This window comes from Myxine glutinosa, chromosome 8 (assembly GCF_964187855.1).
Source record: "Myxine glutinosa chromosome 8, kmMyxGlut1.1, whole genome shotgun sequence".
Classification (NCBI taxonomy): domain Eukaryota; kingdom Metazoa; phylum Chordata; class Myxini; order Myxiniformes; family Myxinidae; genus Myxine; species Myxine glutinosa.
In genome coordinates this window covers 26,450,440-26,477,698 of record NC_136268.1, presented here as the reverse complement: position 1 = coordinate 26,477,698, position 27,259 = coordinate 26,450,440, and the positions used below count along the sequence as shown (strand labels likewise).

Sequence of the window (27,259 nt, the reverse complement as noted above, 5' to 3'; positions counted from 1 at the left end):
GTGGTTTGCCGAGGATGTGTGTGCGTGACAGCGGCCTTTGAAGAATACGGTGCGGTTCGCGACTGCCGCGGTGCGGTGCGGTGTATGTGCACGTTTGGATAGCGTCTTTGGGATTCCTCTTTCCACCACCAATTGGGGTTGACTGGGACCACGTGACGGTCCCCGCCTCACCTACATCTCCTTACCTGCCTCATCGCCATCGCCTCTTCGCCGGGAGCACCATTGTGTTCTAGAGGCATTGAGAAGGACTCTGTTTCAGTCCCTGTGGGGTGCCGTGAGTTTGAGCTAGGTTACCTTCTTAAGATTGGATTGTAGGGTTGATTGCCCCCATTGTTGTATGGTTCTTCTTTGTGTGCTTTTAATATATTGTTTGTTCATCACGCTTGGTGTGGTTTCATTATTGATTAATTTCAACCAAGGATAACATCTCTTTCTGCCGGGGACCCTCTCGGGGTTCGGAGGTTTACCGAGACCAGGGGTTAGGGGAGGACCCCGTAACAGAAATTTGGGGCTCGTCCAATTGACTCGTGGGCTCGAAATTGGGTCTGCGTCCGGGATCTAAAATTCCCTAAATTTAGTCCGGGAAAGAATTCCCTCACATTCCCAGAATTCCCAAATTTGGAACTTGTTCCAACATTCCCAAATTTTTCCAAAAAATAAAAATAATTTTTTTTATTGTATTTTTTTTACATTTCTTGTGTGAAGGTTAACAGGTGTTAACAATAGTCACCATGGAGTTTGACGCAGATAAATTTGCAGTGACCCCTAGTGAAGCACAGTTCAGAGCGTTAGTAAAATCGGACCTCTGGAAATTGTCCAAACATTTTAGCTTGGAGGTCCGAACTAATATGAAGAAGGCAGAGATGCAGACAGTGGTGATACAATCTATGGTGGGATTAGGAACATGGGAAGAGGTAGCCTGGGATTGGTTACCAGAAGAGCAAGAAAATGTGGAGCTCCGGAAACTGGAGATGCAATTACAGAGCCAGGAAAGGGAAAAAGCAGAGGAAAGGAAAGCAGAAAAGGAAAGAGCAGCACAGGAATGAGAACTCCAGGAGAGGTTAAAAGCAGAGGAAAGGAAAGCAGAAGAGAGAAGAGAAGAGAAACAAGCAGAGGAAAGGAGAGTGGAACGAGAACTCGAGGAAAGGTTAAAAGCAGAGGAAAGGAAAGCAGAAAAGGAAAGAGCAGAACAGTAAGAGAGAAGAGAAGACAAACAAGCAGCGGAAAGGAGAGCTGCAAGGGAACTCGAAGCAGATGAGAGAAAAGCCGACAGGGAGTTAAAGGACCGTGAAATGGCGCTTCAGCAGGAAATTAGACTCAAGGAGCTGGATGTAATGAAAGAACGGGGAGAGGTACCATCCATGCCGACTGGTTCGACACCTAGTCAAAACACCTGGGATGTTGGCAGACATGTGAGGCTGGCTCCACCCTTCAATGAAAAGGAGGTAGCCAAGTTTTGTTTTACACACTTTGAGAAAGTGGCTCGACAGTTAAACTGGCCTGAGGAGTACTGGTCCATACTAGTGCAAAGTGTTCTGGTGGGTAAAGCTCAAGATATTTATTCGGCTTTACCGATTGACCAATGTGCAGATTATGAGGTATTGAAGAAACACATTCTCAAAGCCTATGAATTGGTCCCGGAAGCTTACCGGCAAAAATTCCGGAATGCCAGGAGGAGGGAGAGTGAGACCCATGGGGAGTTTGCCAAATTGAAAGAAACGATGTTTGATAGGTGGTGTGATTCAAAAGGAGTTGGAAAAGACTTCGAACTATTGCGACAATTGATCCTGGTGGAGGAATTCCAACAGTGTGTCCATGAGGACATTAAAGTTCATCTGGAGGAAAGGAAAGCACCAAAGCTGTATGAGGCAGCAACCATGGCAGATGACTATGCCTTAACACACAGGATGGGGTTCCACAAACCGAACTTCTCGCCCAGACCTAGCCAGGGGAGCTATGGTACATCAGGGGCGGAGAATGAAAATCCATGGGGGCGGCCTCGAGATAAAAATGAGGACCACTCTGACACCACGACTTCTAGAAATCAGGACTGCGGTTCCAAGACAGACCTATCGTCCGGGGGGCTCGAGGCAGACCGCCGCCCCCATGCCTTGGCAGACCACGAGGTTCTCCTCCGGGCCTACTTGCACTTTTTGCCATAAACCTGGACACGATGTCCAACTGTTATGCTCTGGGAAAGGAAAATCAGGAGCAGAGTTCGACTAGTACGACTCCAAATGCAATGGCCATTGTGAGAAATCGCCCTCAAAAGGGTTACCAACCATTTATTTCAGAGGGGTTTGTGTCACTGGATGGAGCCTCGACTAACCGGTGACCTGTTAGGATATTGAGGGACACAGGAGCACATCAATCTTTAATGCTTGAAGGCATCTTGCCATTGTCTGAGGAGACGGCAACTGGGGATAGTGTTCGTTTACAGGAGATTGGTGGCTGTTAGTGATTGGTGCTCCACTTCATGTCATCCATTTGGAGTCCGATTTGGTGTCAGGACCGGTCACCGTCGGTTTACAAGCCACTCTTCCTGTAGAAGGAGTATCTTTTGTTATCGGGAATGATTTGGCTGGTGGCCAAGTTTCTGGTAACCCGATGTTTGCTGAAAAGCCTAGTAGGAAGCGCCCTGAAGAGGAGAGGAAATACCCTGAAACTAAGTGTTGGCACATGCACGTCAGGGATGGAGGCAATATTGGCAAGCTCTTTGTAGGGGGACTGAACTTCAAAACAAAGGAAGAGGTTCTGGAGTCTGCCTTCAGCAAATATGGACCGCTTTTGGAAGTGCTGCCGATAAAAGACAGGGAGACACAAAAGTCAAGAGGGTTTGGCTTTGTCACGTTTGAAAACTCAAAGGACGCCAGAGTTGCAGAAAAGGATCTGAATAGCAAGGAGTTGGATGGTCGGACCATCACAGTAGGGAAGGCATTTCCTAGGGGTCGAGGGGGCTACAGAGGAGGACCATGGAGTAGTAGTGGTGGTGGCCGCAATCGATATTATTATGGAGGCTTCCAGAGTTATGGCAGCTCCCGAAGGAAGGATTATCAGAGCAGTGGCCGAGAAGGAGACCACCATTCATGTGACTACAGTGACAAGTGGCCCAACCGTGATTGTTAGGAAAATTAGAAAGAGTGGAAGCACTGAATGCTGTGGAGCAGCCGAGCCAAGATTCCTACACGGATTAACCGTGAACGCCACGTTCCTAAAGGCGTCCATGTAGTGAACTTTCCTACATGGATTAACCGTGAACTCCACGTTCCTAAAGGCGTCCATGTAGTGAACTTTCCTACACGGACTAACCGTGAACTCCACGTTCCTAAAGGCGTCCAGGTAGTGAATATGTCCAGGCCTCACCACCCAACCACCATGGAACCTGGCCCTCAGCTCCGCCTCCCAGACAAAGTGCTATCGATTTGCTTGACTTGGGATTTTTGATCAACCCCTTAACCTTCATTCAAAAGAAATTAAAAGTAAAAATCAGAGGTTGATGAGATGGAGTTTGGCTTTGCAGGGGTAACTTTGAAATTTAACATGTAAAGGGCAGGGACAAGGTCGTTGCTGATGCTTTGTCCAGAGTGAATTAACTTTGGAAATCTCGAAGTTGTTCGAAGTTTTGTTGCTTTATTTTGGGGAAACATTGATTACTTGTGTTGGTTTCACGAATTTGCCTACAAATAAAGTTTTCGCTGTGTTCAAACTTTCTTTCTTGAGGGGGGGAAGTATTATGGATTCGGCCCTAATTATTGTTGGTATTATTATTATTGTTGGTTCTCAGTAAGGGTTATTGTGGTTAAAAGGTTTAAAAGCGCTCATGACAAAAATGATGCTGGAAATCGGATAGGGCACCGGAAGAGGTGGAGCGAAGAGGAAGAGCGCGTGAGGGGGAGGTGAAACGAGGCGTTTTGGTAACAGCTCCGCACCCAGCGTGGTCGAGCGTCCATGGAGAGGGAACTTTGAGTCTTGGAAAGGAATCTTGTGCGATCGTTGATATCGCTGGTGTCGGGGAAAAGCCTGCGAAGCCAGGTACAGGTGGGAGATTCCGGAGAATCTTCGCCTAGCGGTTGCGGCCCGAGGAAGAACCGACCGCCATTTTGGGGACCTCGCGCGTCGTTCGCGGACCCTTGGTTAGTCGCGTCCGCTGGTCCCGCCCTCCGGTGGTTTGCCGAGGATGTGTGTGCGCGACAGCGGCCTTTGAAGAATACGGTGCGGTTCGCGACTGCCCGGTGTATGTGCACGTTTGGATAGCGTCTTTGGGATTCCTCTTTCCACCACCAATTGGGGTTGGCTGGGACCACGTGACGGTCCCTGCCTTACCTACATCTCCTTACCTGCCTCATCGCCATCGCCTCTTCGCCGGGAGCACCATTGTGTTCTAGAGACATTGAGAAGGACTCTGTTTCAGTCCCTGGGGGTGCCGTGAGTTTGAGCTAGGTTACCTTCTTAAGATTGGATTGTAGGGTTGATTGCCCCCATTGTTGTATGGTTCTTCTTTGTGTGCTTTTAATATATTGCTTGTTCATCACCCTTGGTGTGGTTTCATTATTGATTAATTTCAACCAAGGATAACATATCTTTCTGCCGGGGACCCTCTCGGGGTTCGTAGGTTTACCAAGACCAGGGGATAGGGGAGGACCCCGTAACACTTTGACTATGTTAACCTCAAAAATAATTAATTGGTAGTTTAATTTGATGACGAATCGTGCAAATCCTCTTCAATTTTCAAGTCAATTGGATGAAAATTGACAATTTTAGAAATTTGGCCTATGTTGATCTCAAAAATAGTTGGCGGTTGAATTCAGCAAGCTGATATGAAAATCCTATCCAAATTTCAAGTCAATCGGATGAAAATTGAGGATTTTCGAAAAATGAAAAAAGTGGTTGACCTTTGGCCTATAACCTTTTGACCTTTTGACCGCAAAAATAAACAGGATTCTGTCGGACCACCAACCCTACCATTTGGTAAAGTTTCGTGAAGATCGGTTTTAAATTGTGACCTGTAGGCAAGTATAAGTGAGCGGACAAACACAAACACAAACACAAATACACAAATACACAAACCGGAGTGATCAACATACTTGTCCAAAAAAGTATTTGCCAAGTAATAAAAGCAAACAGGTGCATGGGTACTGGAACTATAGCATTTGCTCTACTGCTGGAGAAGATCCTGCAAACAGCCAAAGTAGATCAGATCGGTGAAAGAAAGCACGAGTTTGTTTACCTTTTAGATGTGCACCTTAGCTGTACCTCATTGCTACTTTCCACTCTTTGTGCCACCTTGGCCAGATGCGAGATCAATTGCACTCTTTCCCACTCCATGAGTTTCTTCCCTTCCTCTGCCTGAAGTTCCAACACTGAACAAAAACACAGACTCCATGTAATATACAATACATGTGGTTCTCACATGTTAAACATCCTTTATGAAAGGATGCGTGTAAACTCACCGAAGCGTGCCCTCCTAGTGTGAGGTCTCTTGCAACCGAAGTTGTGGAACAATTCGTTTAGATGGCTGAGTATGATAAACGGTGGTGGAATGCTTGGCCGCTTGCAGTATTCCTCGATAAGGTGGAACCGCTGATACTTCCAGATCGCATCACTGTTGCTTTGTCCTCGGGCGAATGTGTGACTGAAAGAGTCACAGGGAATTTGCACAATCGTTTTGTGCACAGCTCCAATCTAAAAGGGTCTTTTGCAAGAGGTTGTCCCTGCCAACATACATAAAAATAACATGCTGCTGTTAGGTGTAGGTTACCTGAACATGGCGATGAGGAGGTTAAGAAGGAGGATGTTCGTGACGATTAGGAAGATGATAAGAAGGAGGAGGACGAGCCAATTTCCATGAGCGTTGGGACAGGCGGATGGATGTTTATCGAGGCATTCTGTGATGGTCGCGGTATAATTCCAGTTCTGGGCTGAAACTCGGAAAGGAACAAGAACCATTATTATCATTGAAATAATGAACTAGAACGACACTAGGTAGACAGCATACCTCCTCCAAGCTGAACAGTTTCCATTTTGTATCCTACCGATAGGCCGGATCGGGATCCGGACCCGAACCAATTTGTCCTTGTCACACACCCAACCTGTCCACTAAGTTTAGTCAGAATCCATCCATAACTTTTTGAGATATCATGCTCACAGACAGAAAAACAGACAGACAGACAGATAGATAGCGGTGAAAACCTAACCTCAGTTCACCTTCAGTGGTAGAGGTAAAAATTCAAAGAGACCACAAGTAACAATTCTCACCGTCTATCTCATCAAGAGGTATGCGACCAAATATTTGCAGGTAAGGTCGGAAGAACACCCGGCGGATGGTGCCTACGAAGTTGTTCTTCCCCGGGTGCAGAATCCCCTCGGTAGCAACTCCATACGCAAAAATCCAAACGATGAGAATAAAGAGGAAGAAGAAGAGGTCCTTCATCTGCATGAGCAAATGAAAGGTCAACATCTTAGTATGGAGTCAAAGTTCCTGAGATAGTTTCAGGAATAGTTCTACTGTTGTGGACATGCAGTGATGTTGGGCCAGGCAACTGCTTCTGGTCGCTTTCCCAGGACCATCAGAATGCCACAACTGCAGTTGTAGGTTTGAGTGGCCTCTGGATGTCCAACAGAAGGTTCTGCACAGAATCTGTAGATTGATTTGTGCAACTGGGTTCCTTTTTTCTTACTTTATTACCAAACACAATGACTACTACAGATATGATGTAATACGAGCAGCACGCCCTTTGAGATGCACGGAAAAGAGTCCAAATAAAGTGAATGAGACTGATCCCAATTGTGAGCGCATTAGCAGATGCTCACCATCCCACCAACGATGTTGATCTGGGGACCAAGCTCTTTGTGGATGGTGAACATGTGGATTAGGCGCATTGTGTACACCAGAAAGTCAATGCTCATGAGAATGCGTCCATCATCAAAGGTCGACTCAAACAGCCTGTAACAGCAGCCGAAGCACCCAGTGTTACCACAAAAATGGAGAGAGCTTTTTTTTTACAAGCAAGGCTTGTAGTGGAGCTGCCACACAGGTCTCACACACAGCGACATGCAGACGAATACACGAGGCACAGCAGAGGACTCCGACGAGACAAATACAGCCACTGAGCTTGGGGGAAGTGCCGTCATTTCCTGGGGAACTCTGGGTACCGGTATCATTTCCTGGGGTACTCTGGGTACTAGCCACTGAGTTTGGGGGAAGTGCCGTCATTTCCTGGGGAACTCTGGGTACCAGTATCATTTCCTGGGGTACTCTGGGTACTAGCCACTGAGCTTGGGGGAAGTGCCGTCATTTCCTGGGGAACTCTGGGTACCAGTATCATTTCCTGGGGTACTCTGGGTACTAGCCATTGAGCTTGGGGGAAGTGCCGTCACTTCCTGGGAAACTCTGGGTACCAGCAACGGCACAACAATAACAACAACAACAACAGGCATTTTAAGGCCATTTTCCCTGCAAGAGCAGGGGTTAGCCTTGCGGTCCCCATGACAATCTTCTCCATTTTGCCCTATTTTCTGCATCTCTCCTTGTTAACCCCCTTGCCCGCATTTCTTCTTCCATCATCTTTAGCCAAGTCTTTCTCGGTCTTCCCCGTCCTCTACTTCCTTCTACATTCATCTCCATCACTCTTCTCAACCAGTCACTTTCATCCTTCCTCAACACATGACCAAACCATCTCAACCTGTTTCTCTTCACAGCATCAATCACAGGCTCTATTCCCATAATCTTTCGCAATTCATCATTTGTCTTCCTCTCTCTCAACGATACTCCACACATCCACCGAACCATTCGCATTTCCACCCTTTCCAGCCTTCGTTGCTGCTCTATGTTCATTACCCATGTCTCGCTCCCATAAATCATAACACTTCTCACACATGCAGCATACACCTTTCCCTTCAGCTTCAACGACACTCCCCTCCTCGTCAGCACGCCACTCAGTTCCCGAAACATCTTCCATGCACATCTCACTCTAGCAACCGTTGCCAAGTCTGATCCACCTTCTTCATTCAACATGTCTCCGAGGTAACAAAATGTTTTCACACCTTCCAGCTTCACGCCGTCTCCAAGATCCAACTCAACATTTCCTCCATCTGCAGCTCCCTCTGTGCACACCTTACACTTGAATGTAGCTGCCACACTGGTTAATGACCCTCTCAAACCACTACATTTTTGATGAACCCACTCAGCGCACATTGTACATTGAATGGAGTTCACTCCGACACCCTTCCTGCACACAGCACACGGCCACTTCCCAGTTCTTTCCACCCCACCACATGCTTTACCACTTGCCATCACCTTCGTTTTTCCGATATTCACCTTCAGACCTTTTGTCTCCATACATTCCTTCCACTTGTTCATCTTCTCCTTCAGTCCATCCATACTTTCTGCAATCAACACCAGATCATCTGCATACAACAACTCCCACGGTAAACCCACGTTTACGTTCCGAGCCAGCATCTCCATCACAGCTACAAATAGTAGTGGACTTAGTACTGATCCCTGATGCACTCCCATCTTCACCTCAAACTCACCACTGTTCCAATCCTTCGTCCTTACAGCTGTGCGCACTCTTTTGTACATTGCCATCACTACTCTGTTCAACCATTCCTCCACTCCTAACTTCCTCAATGCCCATGTCACTACTTCATGTGGAACCCTATCGAATGCTTTCTCCAGATCAACGAACCCAAGAAAAACTTCTTCCTCTACTCCATGTACTTCTCCTGCAACTGCCTCACAATAAAACGCGCGTCTGTCGTTCCTCTTCCTGGCATAAATCCAACCTGCATTTCGTCAATCTTCACTTTCTTCCTTATCCTCCTCTCCAACACCCTTTCCAATACCTTCATTCCATGCTCCAATAACGTTATCGCTCGGTACGAGCCACAGTCCAGAGGGTCACCTTTCCCCTTGTATAGAGGGACGAGGGTACTCAGTTTCCAATCCACTGGAATGCGGCCTTCTTTCACCACCAGATTACAGATCTCTGTCATTCTCTTCACACCCAAACTTCCTGCTGCCTTCAACATATCTCCCACAACTCCCGTCGGCCCTCCCGCTTTTCTACTCTTCATTGCTTTTATCGCTTCCTCAACTTCCTTCTCGGTTATCTTCTCTGCCGGTCCTAAAACTGGGTTACTCTCTATGATGCCATCCCATTCATTCTCTGTATTTAACAGTATTTCCATATATCTCTTCCATCTTCCTTTAATTCCATCTGGGCACAACAATGGCGCCGTATTTATAACACCGTATTTCACCATATTTATTTCGTAAAATAAGCAATTCCAAAATCAAAACACAAACTGCACCTTTTACCATCAGCAGGTGATGCAACACTTCTTCCTTATGGCTTGAAGATAAATACCTGAAGATGAATCCAAATATAAAAAGAGTAAAAGCGATGATATCAATCTTGTTCCAGAAACCCTCCGAGTAAATATGGAGACTGAGGAGTAGAGATGTACTGCTTGCGATGGCAATGCTCTGAGACGGCAAGGGGTAGTAATGAGACAAATACTAATTGTACCTTGACACATTTGCTTGAAAATTATTTAAAAGGCACAAAACACAACATTCATCTCATCCCTGTGGGGGCTTCAGGTCTGAACTACAATCTTTGTCGGAAATGATGCTCTTATTACTTAAAATCTGTTCTTATCATCTGCCAGAAAGTTAACACTCGTTGTAGAGTTTTGTTCAAAACTGTCAAGAAAATAAAAAGCGAAGGATTCTGACCTGCCGTACTTCCTCACAAATAAGGGTGAAGACGATAAAATACAGGACAAACTCAAGGTAGTTCGGTCCGCCCTTTGAAAAATCTTCCAGAAGGACGTAAGCAAAAAGGATGAGGAATAAGAGGTAAGCAATAATGTTGTGCAGGAAGACTATGACTGGAGCACGGCAGTACTCCAACCATCGGCCAATGCACTTCTTGAACAGCCCTTGATGAGCCGAAGGCCGGGGCGTCTGCGTTCCACTGGAGAGGAAAGAAAAGCAAAATGGCTTCCATTAGCTAGTGCAAAATATACAATCTAGTAACCGTTACTTTGTCATCAACTGGATGCCACATAAACAAACAGCCGGAGTCCTTCCCGCAGATCAATATGGCGTCAGTTCAAAATGAACGTGTCAGATTAGGTCATTCGTCGAGTCCTAATGTATTTGTGCTTCAGAAATGTCGGAACAAGAACTCGCAGTCTGCAGGAAACAAGCAACACGTGTTTAAAAGTATTGTAAATGGCCGCAACGATTTACATTGCAACCACTAAATTTACGAAACTATTCAACCAGAGCCAACCACCCGTGCCACCGAACTATGAGCTAGAAGAGGAAATTTGCGAGATAATTGGAATTTTGGGTGTTTTTCCCTCTTGTCATGTTCTCAACTTGTTTGGAAAGGTTAGTGGGGAATTGTGATGGAATATTGCAGGGGTACTCGAGAAAGAGAGAAGGAAACGGACACCGAAGAGGGGGGCGGGTGTGAAAGAGCAAATAGAGATGCCGACGGTGAGACGCTCAATCGACGATATACTTTTGAAAGAAAAATTCCAACCACTTGGCCATTGCTCACAGAAATGTCTCCAGAGATCCCTCATCATAGCTTTTAATTGCTCCGAGACATCACCGGCGAAGATCTCGATGACTGGTTGCTGTTGTTTTCGTATGCAGCCTGTGGCTGCTGGCTGCATCATCTCTCTGGAAGCGCGTTTGTGCCGCTGACGCAGTGCCCCAATTACCAGTGAGCTGGTACTCAATTTGCCTACCTTGGAAGGATGATTGGCTCAGTCAGCCCCACTGGCGTTAATTCAACGATCGACCGGGATTCAAGCTCAGGATCCTAGGATCCCAAACCGGCACCCGAACCGTTAAGCCAACACCAGGCTCCTATGACTGGTAATAGTCCTGGATGGGGACAAGCCCACATGGAATATCGAGGGCTTGGAAAGAGAGAGAATGATAAAGGGAGTATCTTTCCGCATCCATCCTTTTAGACAATTTGCCGGTTATGGAGGGACAACAAAATAACCTCAAGACAACCACTACTCTGCTGATGGTGGTCCTGATTTACGAGTACAGAGAAACTCTTCACACACAAACCCGGGAGTCCGTCATCTTTCTTCTTCTCTGAATCAAGCCGCGTGATCACGTCTCCGTGATATCATCCGGAAGCTTGTGCACAATGCGAAAATCCGCACGCCCAACAGACGCCCAGTGGTTTGGACCCCAAACCGCAAGGCTAGTGTCGGGGTTCAGAGCTAGAGGGTACAGGTTTTGAAATCAGTTTGGCCGGTGGTGTTAGATAGGGACAGGAGGAAGAGGGAGACCAGCAACCGAAGCCTTTTCATGTTTCCAAGTCTACAATTTGCAAATGTCAATGGTGCGTCGAGCGAGGAGAAAGAGGAAGTGATGACCACAATGGCCTCTGGTATAGTCGAGAGGGAGAATGAAAAACAAAGAAAAAAAAACTTTCTATATATAAATGTCTTTCAAATGCACTGCATTTTTACTTTAGTAAGTGAAGGCCGTATCCACTCTGCTCCCAACAAGTTTACTCAGTCATGAGGTTTCCAGCCAACAAACATTTTAAAAAACTTACCCATTACCCGACATGGTAAATAGTAGGGTCAATATACGAAAAAAAACTCACCTAACCCCAAAAAAATTGATACAAAAGGTTTTTCAATGGATTCTGGCACCATTGGGCATGCTAAATAACATACTAAAAATCTAGTAACATCTGACTTCCAGAAAGGGGTCATTTTCAAGATGGCGTCCAAGATGGCCGCCGGGAGCTTAAAATGGCCATATCTCAATTATTATTCAACCTAGAAAGGTGGTTTTGGTGTCTAACACTAAGTTTTAGGGCCCAAGGAATCCAATTGAATCAATAAAATTACCATCAGTTAATTATTTATTGACAAGTCCAAGATGGCATCCCAAGGTGACATCCTGATCCACTAAAATGGCTGTCGAATAGTAGTCAACCTAGAGAGATTTTTTCAGTGTGTATACCTCGGTTTAAGGCACCCAGGAAATCATCAAAATTACTTAAATAAGCACAAAGTAATCAGGTAATCCAGTAAGCCAGGTTTACCAGCCCATTAGGCATTTGTTGTCTTATACAGTTAGTCGCTATTCATCGTCATCCTCCGACTCCTCTGGAAGAAACTTGTTATGTGGATTGTCACATTCTTCAAGTTGGCACGGTCCACAGGCAGTAGTACATGGTAGTCCATATCGTCTACAAGAGCAGCGGAGTGTCTTGCAGGCAGTGGAGCAGTTACAATGAATGACCTTCAAGAGACTGTCTGGAGCAGCGTTCATTCTTGACATAAGTGGGACAAACTGATTATCCTGCAGGCTCCACCCCCATTTCATGGCATCCATACCCTCTTCTTTTCCCATCCACACCATGATCTGGTAGTATGCTCTACGACAGTGAAGTTTGGTAGCAGATTCAGTTGGAGGCAGACGTTCGGGTGTTACAAAAGACGAAGCAGAGACAACCTTCTTGCTGAAGGTGTTATATCGCATTGTTGCAAGGGAATCTTTGCACTTGCCACCAAAGAGGATAGCCATTACTCGGCATCCAAGGTCATCGATCACCTCTGTGGTCTGGTTTGGGATGGTGAATGTGTTGGCACAAGACCGAAGGACAGGGTCTCCTTTTACAAGCTTCTGGAAAGCAGTCTTTTTGCCAACACCAAAAATCCGAGAAGTCGTGTCACAACCAGTCATGGCATGGATGAATATCAACTGAGAACACGTCATGTCCGAGGATTTCTTTTAGACGGTTGATGTCATACACTTTAAAACTGCCATCAGCTTTGGACTTGTCTGATCTGAAATAAAGGCTCTTACTGTCTCCCTGCGCATAGTAAAGGAGTAAGACAAGGAGATCAGTATCTTCTCCAATCAGTGTAGTGGTGTGTAGAAGAGATGCCTCCACTGCAGCCTTTACTATATCTACGTCAGCATCTCCAGGTGCATTGACCACAGTGCAATACCTTTCCCTCAGTTCATCACTTATCATCCCGATCAGTCTCTGTTTATTGATATCTCTTGACAGGACCTCCTCCTTCTTGCCTGAGAACTTTGTCTCAGCAGTGAAGCTGACAATGGGATGAATATTGTGTCCTCTTCTCTGATGCGTGTTGTCTTCAATGGACGGCCCTTCCTCATAGCCATCAAAGACAATGGTCGTAGCTGAACCATAATGCTGGATGGTGAAGTCAGCATACGACTGTGCTATTTCACCATAGCTTTCTCCACTCTTCCATGGTATTCTGTGAAGGAGTGAACCTCCATCAAGGACGTGGATCTCCGTTTCTGGTACAGAATCTAGGATGGCATCACTTGATCTCCAATCTCCAATCTCCAATCTGAAACACACACTTGGTTCATTAGCTGGTGAGTGGTGAGTCGGAGGATGACGATGAATAGCGACTAACTGTATAAGACAACAAATGCCTAATGGGCTGGTAAACCTGGCTTACTGGATTACCTGATTACTTTGTGCTTATTTAAGTAATTTTGATGATTTCCTGGGTGCCTTAAACCTAGGTATACACACTGAAAATATCTCTCTAGGTTGACTACTATTCGACAGAGCCATTTTAGTGGATCAGGATGTCACCTTGGGATGCCATCTTGGACATGTCAAAAAATAATTAACTGATGGTAATTTTATTGATTCAATTGGATTCCTTGGGCCCTAAAACCCAGGGTTAGACACCAAAACCACGTCCATGGTACACGGAATCTTGTGGTGAGGCTGTTGCCCAGAAACAACTTGCTTTCGTCTCCTGGAAAGCAAATTCAACGGAAGGAAATCTCATTTCCTTTCACAAAGCCCGAAACAAGTGTGTGTCCACCCTCAGGAGAGCCAGGAAACAATATCTCTCCGTTATCAAGACCGAACTCTCTTATCTGTCTCCCTCTTCCAAATCCTGGTGGTGTCTGGTCAAATCTGTTTCTTGTGTTTGTTCCCCCTCCATCCCCTCCCATACCTCAAACGGCTACACAGCTGACTCCGCACATGAAAAAGCTGAATGCCTCAACTCTGTGTTTGCCTCTAAATCTTGTGTCCCAAACCCATCCCTCTCTGGACCCACCGTACCCAGTTGTACCCAGCTGCTCCTGGACTCTGTGTCCTTTCCTCCTGACAAGGTGGAAAAGTTTGTCAACCCTCGACTCTGATTCTGCAACTGGGCCTGACGGCATCAGCCCACGGGTCCTAAAATCCTGTTCTTCCACTCTTTCACTCCCTCTCTCTGTTCTCTTCACCCTCTCTTTTGCTCAAGGTCATCTGCCATCTGCTTGGAAATCAGCCAACATCACCACTTTACACAAAAAAGTGCAAAAACAGATCCGAGCAACTACAGACCAATCAGCCTTCTCCCAATTATCAGCAAAGTCATGGAATCATCATTGCTTCAGATATGAAATGTTTCCTCTTCTCCAATGTCTTGATCTCTGATCATCAATTTGGTTTCAGACCAGGTCACTCTACTCTGGACATGCTGCTTCTGCTGTCTCAACAATGGATGGAGGTCCTCAATGCCAAACAGGAAATTATAGCTGTCTCCCTCGACATGGAAGCAGCATGGTGGAAGATGATGGTGGAGCGGTCATGCTCCGCAGGTTGGTCGAAGCAATGAAGAGAAGGACAAATTCTGGTGTGCGACAGAGAAGCTGATGGAAAACGTGAAAGATGAGGAAGTTGTTGTGGTGGGAGGAGACATGAATGGACATGTGGGAAGGAGTATGGATGGTTTTGAGGGAGTTCATGGGGGTTACGGATATGGTGTGAGAAATGGAGAAGGTGAAAGGATTTTGGAGTTTGCTGATGGAGCTGATTTGTTGATTTGTAATACTCAGTTCCAGAAAGAGGATAATAAGTTTGTTACATACACGTCAGGTGGGTCGACGACAACCGTTGACTACCTGATGGTGCGTAGGCGAGATAGGGGGCACCTCCGGGACACAAAGGTGATCCCGGGGGAGGAGGCTGTTTCACAGCACCACTTGGTTGTCTGCGACATAAGGGTGAAAGGTGCGAGGAGAGCTCGGCGGGTGAAGTACCAACCAAGAATGAAGGTGTGGAGGTTGAAAGAGGTGACAGTAAGGAAGGCATTAAAAGAGAGGCTGAGTAGGGTAGAGGATGATGTGGTTGAGCTTGAAAGTGGTTGGATGTCAATGAAAGCTAGTCTGTTGGGAGCCATTGGTGATGTATGTGGATGGACAAAAGGACCACCGAGGTACTCGGAAACATGGTGGTGGGATGATGAAGTTGGAAAGAGGATTGACGAGAAGAGGAAGAAGTTCAAGGAGTGGCAGAAGGCGAAGGGTACGGGAGCAGAAACAGCAGAGCATGAAAGTTATAAGGCAGCCAGGAAGGCTGCAAAGAAAGAGGTAGCAAAGGCGCAGGAGGCATGTAGGAAAATGTTCGGCGAACGCTTGGATTCGGAAGAGGGTCAGAAAGCAGTATTCAGGATTGCAAAGCACATAGCGAAATAGAGGTGTGATGTGATGGGGGTGAGTTGCTTGAAGGATGAAGTGGGGCAAATCGTTGTCGACCCAGATGGAATTAAAGGAAGATGGAAAAGATATATGGAAATGCTGTTGAATACAGAGAATGAATGGGATGGCAACATGGAGAGTAACCCAGTTTTAGGACCGGCAGAGACGATAACTGAGAAGGAAGTTGAGGAAGCGATAAAAGCAATGAACAGTGGAAAAGCGGGAGGGCCGACGGGAGTTGTGGGAGATATGTTGAAGGCAGCAGGAAGTTGGGGTGTGAAGAGAATGACAGAGATCTGCAATCTGGTGGTGAAAGAAGGCCGCATTCCAGTGGCCTGGGAACTGAGTACCCTCGTCCCTCTATACAAGGGGAAAGGTGACCCTCTGGAGTGTGGCTCGTACCGAGCGATAAAGTTATTGGAGCATGGAATGAAGGTATTGGAAAGGGTGTTGGAGAGGAGGATAAGGAAGAAAGTGAAGATCGACGAAATGCAGTTTGGATTTATGCCAGGAAGAGGAACGACAGATGCGGTTTTCATTGTGAGGCAGTTGCAGGAGAAGTACATGGAGAAGAGGAAGAAGTTGTTTTTTTGGGTTTGTTGATCTGGAGAAAGCATTCGATAGGGTTCCACGCAAAGTATTGACATGGGCATTGAGGAAGTTAGGAGTGGAGGAATGGTTGATCAGAGTAGTGATGGCAATGTACAAAAGAGCGCGCACAGCTGTAAGGACGAAGGATGGGAACAGTGGTGAGTTTGAGGTGAAGGTGGGAGTGCATCAGGGGTCGGTACTAAGTCCACTACTATTTGTAGCTGTGATGGAGGTGCTGGCTCAGAACGTAAAGGAGGGTTTACCGTGGGAGTTGTTGTATGCAGATGATCTGGTGTTGATTGCGGAAAGTATGGATGGACTGAAGGAAAAGATGAACAAGTGGAAGGAATGTATGGAGACAAAAGGTCTGAAGGTGAATATCGGAAATACGAAGGTGATGGCAAGTGGTAAAGCATGTGGTGAGGTGGAAAGAACTGGGAAGTGGCCGTGTGCTGTGTGCAGGAAGGGTGTCAGAGTGAACTCCATTCAATGTACAATGTGTGCTGAGTGGGTTCATCAAAAATGTAGTGGTCTGAGAGGGTCATTTACCAGTGTGGCAGCTACATTCAAATGTAAGGTGTGCACAGAGGGAGCTGCAGATGGAGGAAATGTTGAGTTGGATCTTGGAGACGGCATGAAGCTGGAAGGCTACCTCGGAGAAAACATTTTGCTACCTCGGAGACATGCTGAATGGAGAAGGTGGATCAGACTCGGCAACGGTTGCTCGAGTGAGATGTGCATGGAAGAAGTTTCGGGAACTGAGTGGCATGCTGATGAGGACGAGAGTGTCGCTGAAGCTGAAGGGAAAGCTGTATGCTGCATGTGTGAGATGTGTTACGATTTATGGGAGCGAGACATGGGTAATGAACGTAGAGCAGCAACGAAGGCTGGAAAGGGTGGAAATGCGAATGGTTCGATGGATGTGCGGAGTATCGTTGAGAGAGAGGAAGACAAATGATGAATTGCGAAAGATGATGGGAATATTGCCTGTGATTGATGCTGTGAAGAGGAACAGGTTGAGATGGTTTGGTCATGTGTTGAGGAAGGATGAAAGTGACTGGTTGAGAAGAGTGATGGAAATTAATGTAGAAGGAAGTAGAGGACGGGGAAGACCGAGAAAGACTTGGCATGCTGATGGAGCGGTCATGCGGAATGGAGAAAGATGGTGGAAGAAGAAATGCGGGCAACGGGGTTAACAAGGAGAGATGCAGAAAATAGGGCAAAATGGAGAAGATTGTCATGGGGACCGCAAGGCTATCCCCCGCTCTAGCAGGGAAAATGGCCTTAAAATGCATGTTGTGTGTTGTTGTCCCTCGACATATCACGTGCCTTCGATACGGTCTGGCACCCCGCTCTGCTCACCAAACTCTCCTCCTTTGGTATCCATGGAAATCTCCACACATGGCTGGCGGACTTCCTCTCCCGTCGTAGTCAACATGTGGCCCTGAATGGGTTTCTCTCATCTCCTCTTCCTGTTCAGGCTGGAGTTCCCCAAGGCAGTGTTCTGGGCCCTGTGCTTTTTCTGGTCTTCATCAATTATCTCTCTGACTCTCTTGAAAATCCTCTCTATCGCTTTGCTGATGACTCCACTCTCTGCCGCTCCATTCCTCATCCCTCAGATCGGCAGTCTGCAGCCTCCTCACTCTCTGCAGACCTGGACAAAATCACTGACTGGGCAAACAAGTGGAACATGTCTTTCAATCCTGACAAATCTCACACTCTTACGATGTCTCTCCGAAAAGACCGACTGGACAACCCTCCCATCTACTTTCTGAATAATCCTCTCCAAGAAGTTCTGTCACTCAAGCTTTTGGGTCTCACTGTCTGCCATGATCTTTCCTGGGAAAACCACATTTCAAATCTGGCCTCCAAAGCCAGTCGCCGACTGGGCATCCTCCGTCGTGCGAAGTCCTTCCTTGCCACACCTGAGCTCCTCACCACATAAAAGGCTTTCATCCGCAGCTCAATGGAATACTGCTCTCCCCTCTGGGCTGGTGCTCCTGCCTCACACCTAGTTCGTCTTCACGCTGTTGAAACTAAAGCGTTCAGAATCATTGGAATCTCCCGTGATGAAGCTACCTCCGAGGGCCTTTCACTTACTCACCGCAGGCAGGTTGGTGGTCTTTCTGTCTTCTACCGACTGGCCTTGGGGTTCTGTTCTGTCTTTCTGTCTTCTACCGACTGGCCTTCTACCGACTGGCCTACCCGACTGGCCTCTCTGGCCTTGCTCCTCCAGCTCTCTGGGCTCTGTCCCACAAATATTCCTACAAGTCGCACAAGATCTGCCTGCAACCCCCTTATGGTTAAACTTCCAAAATCAAGACTCTCTGCTCACCTTCACTCCTTCATTCCTCTTTCCTCCCGCCTCTGGAACAAACTCCCTCACTCTCTTCAATCCCACCCCACCCTCCAGGTCTTTAAAACAGCTGTTCACCACCATCTCTTATCTTCCCCTATCCAAAACCTTGATCTTTTCTACCCCCACTAATTTCACCCCAAATCCACTTTTTTGAAATACCAACTTCTTTCCTGGAAGTGCTTGGTGTCCTTGTGTTTATACTTCTCCCACCCCCCCCCCCCCCTTCCCACGCCGCCTCCCCCCAAGCCCTCTCCCTCCCACACATTACCGATGTCCCTGCTCTCAAAAGTTGTGTTTATGTGCTTCCCCTTCTCTCCCCATCTTTTCTACCGCTCCCCTTTTTATATACTTTGTTTGTTTGTCTGTTTGATTTGTTTGTGTGATAAATGTTAGCTCTTTCACGAGCCTCGATTATGTATACAAAAAAAAAAAAAATACATAGTATGATATCTCAAAAAGTTATGGACAGGTTATGACAAAGCTTGGTGGAAAAGTTGGGTAGGTGACAAGAAGAAGAAGAATAGATTTCAGTTGAGGTCCGGATACAGATCCGGCCTGTCAATGGATACAAAACAAACTGTTCAGCCTGGCGGAGATATGCGCTCTACTGAGTGTCGTTCTAGTGTATTCTGGGTTGTAAGAGTTTATGATCCTGAAATAAAAATTTCAGACTTTGAACAGACTGGCCTGAATGGTAACAACACTACACAGTCAATTAATTGACACTGAATGCACTTCCGATGGAAATTAATCCTGGTTAACAAAGTTGTCACCTTATTCTTTGGGCTGGCAGGATAGTCTTGAAAACAGAGGTATGCGCACTCGCCTCCGAGCTGTCTAGTTTGAGTTTGAATCTCAAGGCAGATACAAACTGTCATCCTGGTTTGTTTGTAGAAATCCATGTATCAGGAGTTAGATATATCAGTAATAGAAGTCATTCCCACATATGGTATTCCTGCAAAAACGTCCAGAAATTTCAATGCACCATCGGTAACTAGGGTAATCACGTGTCTGCATCGCGTTTCTTGAGGACACAGGTGTGTGGAAGTCTGAATGGCCTTCCAACTGTTCATGAGATGTCTTACTTTGGGTAGGCGAGTTAGCGCTGGCTGGCATCTTGTTCAAATTTGTTTTATCACTTGATTTAATTCTCAGGATTAATAAAAGTTATTTGTTGTTGCTGTTTAGGGATAATGGTGGATTTCCAATGATTGTCTCTTCCCACTAATTGTTTAAATCCTCACGAATCAAGGCAAAGACACCAGTTATTAAAGTCTTCAATATATATTGCTAATAAAATGAAGTATATACTATTAGTGATAAATCATTGAGTAATCTGCATTATAAATTATATAAACTAGCAATGGTACCCATCCTACGGGCGGGGCTTCAATTGGGAGGCCCAAATGAAAAGGCAAAATATCAGAAATTGAAGGCTTTAAAAAAAAAAAAACAATTTATATGAACATCCGTTAAATAATATCACACGCAAATCATCAAAATCTAAACAGCATTTGTAGAATTTCAATAAAAGCCACATCACTGTTCATATCGGTAAATATTATTTCATCGTGTTTGGAAAAACTGGAAAATTGGGGAAAAAATTGGAAAAACAATATAGCCTATTTTACTCCAGGGGGTCCCAGGATTACCCAACCAAAATTTCGTTGCAATCGGTTCAGCTGTTTTTGCTGTACCTGGGACCAGACAGACAGACAAAAAGACAGACATTTGGTAAATTATAGTAAGATTGTGTGTTGCTGTGCTTCGAAACTAAAGGAATAAAGCTAATCTGTGCAAGGAAAAGATACAATATTTTAAGGTATTAAAATATACAAAAAGGCGAATGAAGCTGTTTTCCTTATTCAAATCCAGACAGTCTCCTCCAGTGGCACCAAACACCATGTGCACATCCTTTCATCTCACACTGCTTATCTTTATGGCTTGTGTTGAAATGCTAACCAGATGTTCTACCATATCCATGGGGTGCCATCTTGCCTCCAATTGGTGACCTCTCATTCTTCAGTCTGACTCCTCAAGGCACAGGAGAATTTCCTTTGTCTCAGAACACTATAAAGGAACTAAATTTAACTAAGAGAGCAGAAGAGATTCACTTGGATGTCATACGTGTGCAACTTGATGTATTTTGGTGCCGGCTATCGTATTCCCTTGTTGTACCAACTGACTCTTCTCCAGATAATAAATCTTCAATAATCGTTGCTGTTGTGTGTGGACATTCGATCTGTGTACAATTTCCATGACAGGTGCAAACCTTGGTTCCAACTGAAATAAGTTTTGTGCCATCTCAAACTACTTAAAGGGTAAACCTCACAATGTCCCATGTGAATGGCAAGCTCACCTTTGTCCATCTTCTAACAAAGGCATTCTGTTGACCGATGTAACGTCTTTCTGGTCCGCCAAAGACTTCTCCGCAATGGTGGAGCCCGAACTAATGTCGAATACAACAGAAAATGTGGAATGAGAAAGAAAACTTAAACATTTGCCATAAACACTGCACCACAACCAAAGTTCAAAGAAACATCTCGAAGATGCACTGAAACAAAGAGGACCAGGAAACTGAAGAGAGTCCTTGTTTAAATATTGCAAGCAACACAAAACAGCTTAAATATTGCTGGGAAATTTAAAAATAGGCCCTAAGGCCATGGAGTTCACCTAGTCCTGGCCAAAAATCTGTGCACTTCAGGTGACTATTTGCCTCTTCAGAGTTGGAAATGGCTCAAAGTTTTCATTGATCACCATAAGGAAAGTTTCTTCCGGGTTGTATGAGAATCCAACCATTGCTTTCCGAGGAAGTGAAAAGATTCACTGACAAAAGGTCAATGACTGCTGGGCCACAATCTTCCCGGTGGCATCCCAGATTCCCTAACGGATATAAATTCAACAAGAAAGTTCGAGGTTAGAAAAAGGAAATGGAACCAAATGGCCAGAGAAGCTACAGAGTTTGTGATCGGCCAATGATTTTGCAGTTTATATTACCTCTGCCACCAATGGTGGCTTCACCCTGTCTGTTGGTCTGTCTGTTTGTCTGTGAGCAGGATATTTCAAAAAGTTGTGAATGGATTCGGACAAAACTTGGTGGAAGAGTGAGGTTTGTGAAAAGGACGAATTTATTTGATTTTGGTGAAGATCCGGATCTGGATCAGTGGGATACAAAAAAGCTGTTCAGCCTGGCAGAGGTATGTGCTCTTCCGAGTGCCGTTCTAGTTTTAGTATCTCTAACAAAAACACATTCCATGTACAAACCTTGCATTACTTGGTCCGATCTACCTTGTAACAAGTTATCCAACAACGATAACATATTACACACCTTTTCTACCATTTTGTTATTCACCACTCATTCCAAGAGATTCGATTTTTCACCTTCCTATCCATTCCACCAACTCCCTTCTTCAAACCCAAAAGCCTCACTCACTGGAATTGGACGAGATTCACTGCCAGCAGTGGTGGGAAGCAGCAGCAGAGAAGGAGCTTCCAGATTTCTGTATCATCCAAAATGGATCCCCACCACATGCGGTTCAGCAGGTCCTGAAACACCAGATGAAAAATCAAAGAATGCTTTATTTGAGTGAATATTATGTATGAGAGAGGGTTCCTTCATATACCATTCTTTACCACCTGTTTTGGAACCATAACCGTATGTGGAACCATAACCAAGGAACTATCTTGTTCAGATCTGTACTCCAGAATATCAATGTTTAGCGACAACAACATTTATACAATCACCATGATTCTTCTGAGCCTGTCTTGCTCCTTATAAGAACAACAGTTGTCATTCAAACACTTTTGTTCATAAGACGCCTCACACACCTGCACGGCCCGGTGAGCAAAGAGACGCTGATTGCCAGCCTCAGTGGCGAGCTGCAAACATGTGGCATTGCCCCACTTGCGTGTCTGGTGGATGAGCAGAGTTCGTGTCTCCGTCTCGTTATTGTTGTATGCCTCATCTAGCAGAGCTGGGAAAGCCACATGGACACAAAAGGCCCGTGTTGCACGTTAAATATCTTACACACAGTTTGTCGTGAAAATGTATCAAAGTTGAACCCAGGTGTGATGCTCACTTAAACCGCTGAGAGGCGTCTATAAGACCTCGGACGTCCGCGACTCTGGGCCACTCTTGCGACATTATACTATGACATGTAGACTTGGATGGTACGTACCCGCTCATATTCTAGGCTTGCTTGCATTGGCTAATATTATCGACCCTTCCTATATGATGCCAAGATCCTGATATATATTGCATGATTGTATTTTACAGGATGATGCCAGAGATCTGATTGTTATTAAACCTAACTATGGGACAAAGTTGTGGACTTGATTGATTTTCACAACACTTAATAACAATCAGTTCTCGCCGTCCACTCGAGGACAAGAGGCGAACATGGTGGGACACAGGATGATCCAAGTACCGATATTCGGCGCCGACCCACAAGCAGTGGATTCGGGCTCGGAGCTGACGCATTGGCTCAAGACTCTGGATAATCAGTTCAAAGCCCAGGATTCCGTTGTCACTGATGAAACGAAACTGGACGTGCTGCAGACTAAAGTACACCATAACGTCTACAGGGGCATCGAACAGTGTACGACGTACAATGCTGCTGTGACAGAGCTAAAACGAATTTACATTAAGAAACGGAGTGTGGTGCATTCCAGGCATCTGCTCGCAACGCGGAGTCAACAGCCCACTGAAACGCTGGATCATTTCGCCCAAGAGCTGCGACGTCTACTTGCAGACAGTACTCCCGAGGTACGCACTCATGAGCAAGTCCAAGATGATCTTGTCCGAGATTCTTTTGTCTCTGGGATCAGCTCTTCAACTATTAGACAAAGACTTTTGGAAACAGCGGACTTGACGTTCACGGAAGCTCTACGGCTGGCACATGTGTACACTGAGGCCCGGGAGCAATCTAACGCCTATGACCACACACGTGTCGTTGCGGGGACTTCTCAACATGCGCGACCGGAGAGAGCTACCGCCGAGGATGCGGGAGCAAACTCGACCTCACTGGCGGAACCCCTGGCCTCTCCCGAGGAGGACCCGGATTCTGGCTTGGCGGCAGCCGCAGCGGCTAGACCAAAGCCTGGACGAAACGCTACGTGTTACTTCTGCGGAAATCGACAACATCCCAGGTCTGCGTGTCCGGCTCGGGAAGCGATATGCCATTTGTGTTCGACAAAAGGACATTTTGCAAAAGTTTGCCGAAAGGCTGCGCGGGGCACACGAACTCGCGCGACCCTGAATGGGCTTATCGCCGAGCCAACGGGCCGAGCACAGAGTGGGGCGCCTCACCCGGCTTTGATGAGCGGTGCTCCTCCTCGTGGGCCCCTGGCTGCACGCTCGACCTTGGTGAGATACATCGGGCCGCCAAAACAAGTGGCGCTAACACGACTGAACGCGGAGCGACCGTCCTTGGCTGGTATCCGAACGTCTCATGATGGCTTTGAGACTCATCACGCGACTCTACCGCCATCCGAAGGCTGCTCGTACAAACTACAAGCTCTTGCTTCAGCACGTGAAACTACAGTTGACTTTGACCCTTCTCGCGTGACACGAGCGCCATCCGCTGGCTGCTCGTACGAACTACAAGCTCCTGCTTTGGCACGGCAAACTACGCGCTTGGCACGAGTGCCCTCCGGAGGCTGCTCGAACGGCCGGAAAACTGTAGCCGGCGTTGGATCTACACGCGAGGCACGATCATCTCGCTCGGATGGCTCAATACCTGCCGGTCCACCCGGCCTTGCTCAGGCCATTATTCCACTTATGATCGAAGGCATTTTTGCTCGGGCTTTAATCGATACGGGGTCCACAGATAGTTTTATTGATCATCGACTGGTGCAAAAACATGGTTGGCCGGTCCTTGGGACAACACGACGGATCTTTATGGCCTCCCAAGGGCTTAGGCTCAGCACAAAAGGGGAATGTCGATTGAAGCTTGTGATAAAAGGACGCATATTTCCAGATGTACATCTCATGGTCTTACCTGCATTATGTGCTGATATTTTGTTAGAACATGATTTTCTTAAGCGACATGGACGTTTGGAAATGGAGTTTGGTGGGACTGACACACTTGCTGTGTGTGCACTCGCAGGAATGGAAATTGAGCCTCTTTCGCTGTTCCCCAACATGACCACGGACTGCACACCTGTAGCGGTAAAATCACGGCGCTACTCACGAGCAGACGCGCAATTCATTGCGGAAGAAACGGCCCAGCTCTTAAAGGAAGGTATCATAGAACCTAGCCGGTCGCCGTGGCGGGCCCAGGTCTTAGTGGTGCGAAGTGACGCGCATCGCAAACGCATGGTAATCGACTATTCACAGACTATTAATCGCTTTACACAGCTGGATGCTTACCCCCTACCGGGGATGGATGCACTGGTTCGACAGGTGGCCCAGTACTCAGTCTATAGCACTCTCGATCTGCGTAGTGCGTATCATCAGATCCCCATCTCCGGGGCCGATCGCATCTATACTGCCTTTGAATCGGGTCAACGGTTATACCAGTTCACCCGACTACCTTTTGGGGTGACGAACGGGGTCGCCTGTTTTCAGAGGGCTATGGACGACCTCATTGCTAAGGAGAACTTGACAGATGTGTTTGTGTATCTGGACAATCTTACGGTTTGTGGGCATGACCAGGGGCATCATGATGCTAATCTGAAGCGCTTCCTCGAGGTCACGCAAAGGTATCGCCTAACCATGAATGAGGCTAAGTGTCGTTACTCCATGCGCACGATAGATCTTCTGGGGTACACCGTGACCCACGGCTCTGTTGCTCCAGATAAGGAGCGTCTGCGACCTTTGCTCGATATGGCCCGGCCCTGCGATCGAGCTTCGCTGAAGCGTGCTCTCGGGCTGTTCGCCCATTATTCTAAGTGGGTGCAAAATTTCTCCGCGAAACTCCGCCCACTTGTGGCCTGCGACGCGTTCCCCATGAGCCCAGCCGCCTTGGCTGCCTTTAGGGGCCTTAAGTCCGACATCGCTGGCGCCGCTGTGGCGACGATCGACGAGAGCAAGTCTTTCGTCTTGGGAAGTGATGCCTCGGGTCATGCGATAGCGGAGACTCTCTCCCAGGGGGGGGGGGGGGGGTGTGGCTTTCTTTTTGCGGACTCTCACCTCCGCTGAGCGGCAGCATTCGTCTGTCGAAAAGGAAGCGTACGCGATCGTCGAGTCAATTCGGCGATGGCGTCCGTACTTGCTCGGGCGATGCTTCCAAATCATCACGGACCAACAAAGCGTGGCGTTTTGGTACGACACCTTACATGCTCAACGCATTAAGAATGAGAAAATCACTCGCTGGCGTATCGAACTCGCCGACTTCTGCTACACCATCAAATATCGCCCGGGGAAGAATAACCTGGTCGCCGACGCCTTATCGAGGCCGGCTACGTGCACAGGTCTCATAACTTTGGAGGGTCTGCGCGCTTTGCACGACACTATGTGTCATCCTGGGGTGACGCGTTTCGCTCATTTTGTGCGTCGTGGTAATCTGCCGTACTCGGTTGAGGACATCCGCCGGGTCTGCCGCGACTGCGCTGTATGTGCGGAACTCAAACCGCGTTTTTACAACCCTCCCATGGGGACGCTGGTCAGGGCTACTAGACCGTGGGAGAGATTGGCGATGGATTTCAAAGGACCGCTGCCGGTGTCGAGTAACTCTCGTTATCTGCTTACTATCGTTGATGAGTACTCGCGATTCCCTTTCGCTTACACATGCACATATATGACAGCTGCCACAGTCATAGGGTGCCTGCAGAATTTGTTTTCTATGTTTGGGTATCCGGCCTACGTGCATACAGATCGGGGTGCGGTGTTCCTGTCCCAGGAAGTGACGTGCTTCTTGCTCCAAAATAACGTCGCTTCGAGTTACACCACTCCGTACAGACCACAGGCGAATGGGCAGGTCGAACGCTTCAATGGGATCATATGGAGGGCTGTCATGCTAAGCCTCAGGACCCTCGGCCGGGGCCTAGATAAATGGGCTTGGTCGCTACCTGCGGCGCTGAACTCGATCAGGGCTCTACTATGTACGGCCACCAACCAGACTCCTCACGAAAGACTGTTCCACCACCCTAGAAGCTCGGGTAGTATCCGATCTTTACCCAGTTGGCTCGCTGAGCCGGGGCCGGCCTATCTCAAACGTGCGGTTCGCACGAGCAAGTACGATCCCTTAGTGGATAAGGTGCAGGTACTCCAGGCTAATCCCGAGCATGCTCGTGTGATGACGGCAGATGGACGTGAGTCCACTGTCTCCGTACGCCATTTCACCCCTTGTGGGGTCATCGACCCTTATAGAGATATCGACGAACTGATTTACGAGTCTATGGACTCTCCCGAAGTTCCCCCTATGGAGCATCTGCCGTCCCTCCCTTCGCCAGATACACCCCTGCCTGAAGGCACTGAGGTGCCCCCTCCGACACCTGCCTCCAGCGGCTACTCCGATGCAGGGGACTCCGGGCTTGGGGATGTCGTACCCAGTAGTTTCCGGACCCGTGCTGGCAGGGTAATTCGCCGCCCTGACCGCTACGGATGGACCGAGTGACATGGATTGACATCACCAATCAATTAATGCTGACGCACGCTTGATTCCTGCCTAGCGGCAGTGTAGTTCTAACGGCGGGGAGAATGTAGTGAAAATGTATCAAAGTTGAACCCAGGTGTGATGCTCACTTAAACCGCTGAGAGGCGTCTATAAGACCTCGGACGTCCGCAACTCTGGGCCACTCCTGCGACATTATACTCTGACATATAGACTTGGATGGTACGT

The 27,259-nt window shown here is 47.1% G+C and overlaps 1 protein-coding gene across 2 annotated transcripts in view; it reads right to left on the bottom strand.

The window, feature by feature from the left end:
• Positions 1-27,259, bottom strand: part of LOC137432316 (transient receptor potential cation channel subfamily M member 5-like) — a 107,066-nt gene that overhangs the window by 10,230 nt on the left and 69,577 nt on the right. For both annotated transcript variants that reach the window (XM_068124143.2, XM_068124142.2), the window contains 10 exons: positions 22,305-22,450; positions 21,910-22,022; positions 20,836-20,925; positions 9,740-9,980; positions 9,369-9,487; positions 6,811-6,943; positions 6,256-6,430; positions 5,759-5,918; positions 5,451-5,632; positions 5,228-5,360 (listed from right to left, as the gene is read on the bottom strand). In XM_068124143.2, coding sequence (XP_067980244.2) covers positions 5,228-5,360; positions 5,451-5,632; positions 5,759-5,918; positions 6,256-6,430; positions 6,811-6,943; positions 9,369-9,487; positions 9,740-9,980; positions 20,836-20,925; positions 21,910-22,022; positions 22,305-22,450 — 1,492 coding nt within the window. The remainder of the gene's footprint in view (positions 1-5,227; positions 5,361-5,450; positions 5,633-5,758; positions 5,919-6,255; positions 6,431-6,810; positions 6,944-9,368; positions 9,488-9,739; positions 9,981-20,835; positions 20,926-21,909; positions 22,023-22,304; positions 22,451-27,259) is intronic.